At 38.5% G+C, this 5554-nt stretch overlaps 1 protein-coding gene across 1 annotated transcript in view; it reads right to left on the bottom strand.

Annotated features, from left to right (window-relative positions):
- The window catches only part of LOC103742790 (ATP-binding cassette sub-family A member 3-like), a 191249-nt gene that overhangs the window by 119079 nt on the left and 66616 nt on the right, over positions 1-5554 (bottom strand). The window contains 1 exon segment of the mRNA XM_008843893.1: positions 1447-1487. Coding sequence (XP_008842115.1) covers positions 1447-1487 — 41 coding nt within the window.

Consider the following 5554-nt stretch of genomic DNA (forward strand, 5'->3'; position numbering starts at 1 on the left):
TGAAAACGTCTCAATGTCAATTGCTTTGGAATGAATTCTTCTGTATGAAAAAAAAAGTTGTGCTGTAAAGTAAAAAAAAAATATTAGAGCAATTAAGAGAAAGAATAAGAACAAATCATTCTGGAAGAACGCAAAGGAAAATAGCTTTAGATACTTAAGTGACAATAGAATTTATTCTCATAATTGTTTTAATAGCTTTTGTATAATCCTCATCGCTATTATGAGATAGAAAATGTATTTATCAAATCTGTAATCATTATGCCAAAAAATCTGAATTACTGTAATATTTTTCATATTGTTAAAACTCTAACTTTAATTGTAAAAAAAAAAATTAAAAAAAAAAGGCCCGTTTTTTCCCATAAACTTTTTCTTGGGGAAGGGGCTCCTCCGATATGACTGCCCCATGTGGAGGGCTTCCTCCCATGGGGGGCTTCCTCCCATAGTCCTCCACGGTCCCTGTGGGCTTCCCCTGGGGGGTGGGGGGGAAGTGCCTTCATGCATCATGCACCCCGATGGCAGCTGGCTAGAGCCAAGGCTGCGCAGTGCGTGGTGTGGGTCGTGGCCTTTTCTCCCCCCTCTTGGGGTACATGCCATGGTGGCGACTGTGGACGCCCATGGGCGCCAGGATGTCTGTCTGCCCATGCACAAGAAGAGACAAGCAGCTAACAGCACATAGTTACAACATTGAGAGGTTAAAAGGGTTAGCCCACTGGTATGGGGGACTTAAGATATGGACTCCACTGATCTTAATCCCTCCCTTTTCTGCATTATGATTCTAAGCCTGTTTTTCTCTGAAATAGAGTATTTCCCTCTCTGATGCTCAGTTGCTGTATGCTTGTTTTTGTCCCTGCCATTCTGTGGGTACTTTCTAATTACAATGTCATAAACAAACTAAAGAAAAGAGTATTGTGATATTGTCTCTTTGCAAGTTCTTTTAGGTATTGTTTTCTATGTTTTCCCCAGGTAATGGGTACTTAATCCAAGATTATGTATAATAAATTATAAAATGTTTTTACCAATCCAGACTGACAGCCCTCTTAAAAGAAATTCACCATGTGAGCTAACAGGCTTGCCTTAGTTAAAAGTGAACTATGGATAAACAATTTAAAAACCCCTGTAGCCAGCTGTCTCTTGCCTTAGTTTAAAAGTAAAATATAGATAAACAATTCAAAACATTTAGGCTAAAGAAAAACAAATGCCTTTTTGTATTAATTACATTGGTAAATTGTCATGTGCTGTTTGAGCTCACTGAGACGCTGACTCTGGAGATGGGATTGGCCCTCCTACTTCAGATTCAATCCTATTATCTCAAGATATGTTCTCCAAGATTTTTCCAGGTTCAGGCTGGCCCCCTGACCCTGTGACAAGAAAAAGGAGAACAAAAAACAGCCTAGGAGTAAAGGCACTGTGCAGGTGAGAACAGCTAAGGTGTAAACTAATTTCAACAGAGGGTATTACTATCTCTAGTAAAAGCATTTAATGGGATTCTCTATTTGAACACAATACTGAGTAAAGTCACTAACACAAACTAATGTAAAATGTATGATAAATACAAAGATAAATTTAACTACTTAATGAAAAAACAACAGGACAGCTGGGGCTACAGGGAGACCCTGTCTCAAAAAGACCAAGAGAGAGAGAGAGAGAGAGAGAGAGAGAGAGAGAGAGAGAGAGAGAATCTTCTGTCTAGAATTTCTCAGTCAGTAACTAAAGCGTGACAGTTTTCTTAAACTGATTATGCTGGAGACTGTAAACATCAATTTCATAATGTTTAACTATGTACCAATAGCTTCTTTCTACCTAAAGCAAAGTTTTGGTAGACCATTCTCTAAACTACATAAAGTAAAAGATTTTTAACTGTCTTGTGTTTTCTATAATGTTTACCTAGAAACTTATAAAGCACAGTGTGCACACCAGTTATATTAACTTATTACACTATCTTATGTATATAATTTAGATTCCATGTTCTTTTAATAAGACGATGCTACACACTACTTTCTTCTGAGTCAAACAACTACCATCTTCATGACTTCAGCTGTGTTCACTAACAAAAGATAATCACAATTGGACTTGTTGACTTAAGTATCATATTCTTTAATTAAAGGAGGAGGGGTAAACAGGGTCATTGGACCTTCACCTGAGTATCCAGCTGCTCTTCCCAGCCAACTGTATGTAATTTGGCCCCAATTATATATGGTCTCCTGTTTTGGGGGAGGACTAAAGTACATTATCTGGGCAAAGCTAGGAAAAAAACAGTCTTGATCCATGATGGGTTAAGGCTTTCCAGTGTACATATTCTCAGGTCACTCATACACCTCAGCAACCCCTCAGTCATCTCTGTAACTAAGCTCAATAAATTTATTGGTTCCCCAGAAAAAACTTTAATGTAATCAAACACTGGTTCAATACTACAACTTAAAAAGGGGGAAAACATTGCTTAGTATCCCCAGGAAAAGGATTCTCACAACAGATGGAAAATTTATTTGTTAATGATATTATGTCTCATGGTTATTAAGAAAGAGAATGGTAAGGTAAAAGACATTAGAAGGATACAGGAGTGGAGGTATTTTGTTAAAAATGAGAAAGCCTAAGCAAGTGATGGAGGTCTGTGTAGTTTTGTTATGATTTATCAAGGATGATAAAAAGATAATATATAGATAATCTTAAATTTTCTAAGGTCATAGCTTAGTCAACTAGTTTAAGAATGTCTAGTCAAGGTTTACTTAAGAATATTTGGTTTTTGCCTAAGCTTTATCTAGATAGCACATGGTAATGACAAGTACCAGATTGGTGTAACTAACCTTCTTGGGTGTTTAACAACCAGACTTTGAGGCCTATACTAATCTGGTCAAAGGGACTTAAAGGACTGTTTTTGTTCCTTGCTCTCCAAGGTCAAGTAAGTTCTAGGGGACTATGGAGCATCTCTCAAAATGCCCTGTAACTATGGTGAGTCACCTGTTCTCTTGTTCAGGGAGGCCATGGAAACACCACAAGGTAGACTTGAACCAGTCTACAAAGAAGAGGTTCAACACAGAGGAACATTTCCTTAATGCTTCCAAGTGAAGCCAGCCATAGTCAAGTAAGACCTTTGACCTATCTTCACATAGATGGAACTGGTGAAAGAAAGGAGCCAGGGGCTCCTCCCAAACCCATGTGACCCCTGAGGAACAGATCCTCAAACGACCTTTAAAGTAAAAATAAATTGGTTTATTTGGGCCAACTGTATGGTCTTAAACACCCCAAAGGAAAGCATAACCAAAGATTAAAGTCATCAGAATTCAAGGGATTACAAGTCCTAGACATTAGACTTAAGTTGTTATAACTTAATTCATAAGGTGTTATTTAGACAATTATTAGTCATTGATGAGTCTCTTCCTAATAAGACAATGCTACTCAGAAGTAAGACTTCAAATCTTGGTAAGCAATATTGTAGTGCACATCTACAGCTGAGGGAGACAACCCACTATTGTTCTAGCCTAAAAATTAAATGATGGCTAAATTTGTTTTCTCTCCCTATCTAGAGGGAACTGATTCTAGCCACTCCAACAGTTATCAAAGTGCCTGACAACAAATCATGAGTTCATCAATCATCAGTCCAGCCTTGGAAGGCAAAAGAAAAATGAAGAGGAACCCCTTAGATGGATGCTTTTGGAAACCCTCATCAAGAAATTCCAATGGACTTTAATTTGGACATTTGAAATTTGCATTGTTCTGACTTTCTGGTTCCCTGCCTAGAAATTGTAATACTGACTACTCTTGCCTTTACTTTTCCTTCACATCTCCTAGGCACCAGTCAAGGACCTTCTTTTCTCCTTATAGTTCAGAGTTATACAATTTGGGAGTCTTTTAGATAGGCCCGCTGAAGGGGTACCCCAATTGCCTCACCCTGTGTCCCTGTTCAGCATGGAAGAAGCCGTGGTCTGCATCCCAATTCCCTATCAGTAATTTGGGTAAACCCTTCAGAGGGTGTGTGATAAGAATAGGAGGAAGAAATTGGCTAGGCAGTTAGGGTAAAAAGACCCCAAAGAAAAGTAGCCAGTTTCTTTCTTGGCTAAAAGTCAAAATGTCCTTGGGCCTTTTGGCAATGTACCCTGTCCCAAGGGCCAAAAATGTTAAAAGTATTTGGGAGCTCTTATCCCTAAAAGATTTTAGGGTTACCTCTTCAGAGGAGGGACTTGTATAGTATTGGGAGAAGAATGCTGCTTTTTTGTGAGTCAAATGTTGTCAAGACTGACATTAATACTCTCAAAAAACTTCGTAATGACCTGCTTTCAAGATTTCAACCCACTGAACAATTAAGTTGGTTTGATAACCCCTTGTTTTCTTGGCTCTTACCCTTTGTTAGGCCCCTGATTATGCTATGTATTATTTTGATGCTTGCTCCCTGCCTTATATAATTTCTTTGATGACAAATTAGCACCATTGCTAAAATTAGTACCAATCAGGTCATGGTCCATTATCAGACCTTAGATTCTCCCCATATAGATGAATTGGCTCTTAAAGCATGTGATGACACTTCTCCATTATAAAATAAAACAGGGGAAGATGTTGGGGTGCCCTGCCATTAAGGTCGTATTCCACCATGTCCAGACGGCTCTCTGAGCTCTGCTCAAAATGGAGGACTCCCTTTCTCAGCAGGGGCTTCCTATTCTCCACCTGACTTTGTTTGGAAAGTGTCTCAAAGCACAGATGCCTGACCTAATTTGGAAAGCGTCTCGAAGCACAGATGCCTGACCTTATTTGGAAAGCGTCACGAAGCATAGATGCCTGACCTTATTTGGAAAGCGTCTCGAAGCACAGATGCCTGACCTTATTTGCAAAGTGCCTCCAAGTACAGATGCCTCGCCTTATTTGGAACATGACCTTTGACATAGTTCCCTGCAAATGCTGCCCCTGGTTTTCCTGTATGATAATTATGCATTGTACTACAGCCAATCAATCCCACCTCCCCTTTCTACATGATAGGGTCCTCCTCCAACATGTAAATAAAGCATACTATGAACACACATCAGGTAAAGCTTTGGCTGCTGTCCTCACCCTATATATTCCCTCCAACTCCCCTAAATAAATGAGCTGTCTCACTGAAGCTGACTCCTGGAAGTTCTTTCTGTCATACTCACAGTAGTCCTGACCCTGTTCAAGGCTTCTGCTCCCTTTCTTCTCACAGATTGGTAGCCAGTGACCCACGAGGGAAGAGAGACCCACAACTGGGTACTCATCAAAGAATACTAAGTTTCAGTTAGATGAGAGGGATAAATTATAGTGCTTTATAGCACAGAACGGTGGCTATAATAAATCTGATGTGTTGTATATTTTTTAAACTTATTTTTATTTTATTTTATTGTATTTTTAAAATTTTTTTTTACAATTAAAGTTACAGTTTTAACAATATACAAAATATTACAGTAATTCAGATTTTTTGGCATAATGATTACAGATTTGATAAATACATTTTATATCACATAATAGCGATGAGGATTATACAAAAGCTATTAAAACAATTATGAGAATAAATTCTATTGTCACTTAAGTATCTAAAGCTATTTTCCTTTGC

This window comes from Nannospalax galili, unplaced genomic scaffold (genome assembly GCF_000622305.1).
Source record: "Nannospalax galili isolate Female #2095 unplaced genomic scaffold, S.galili_v1.0 scaffold381, whole genome shotgun sequence".
Classification (NCBI taxonomy): Eukaryota; Metazoa; Chordata; class Mammalia; order Rodentia; family Spalacidae; genus Nannospalax; species Nannospalax galili.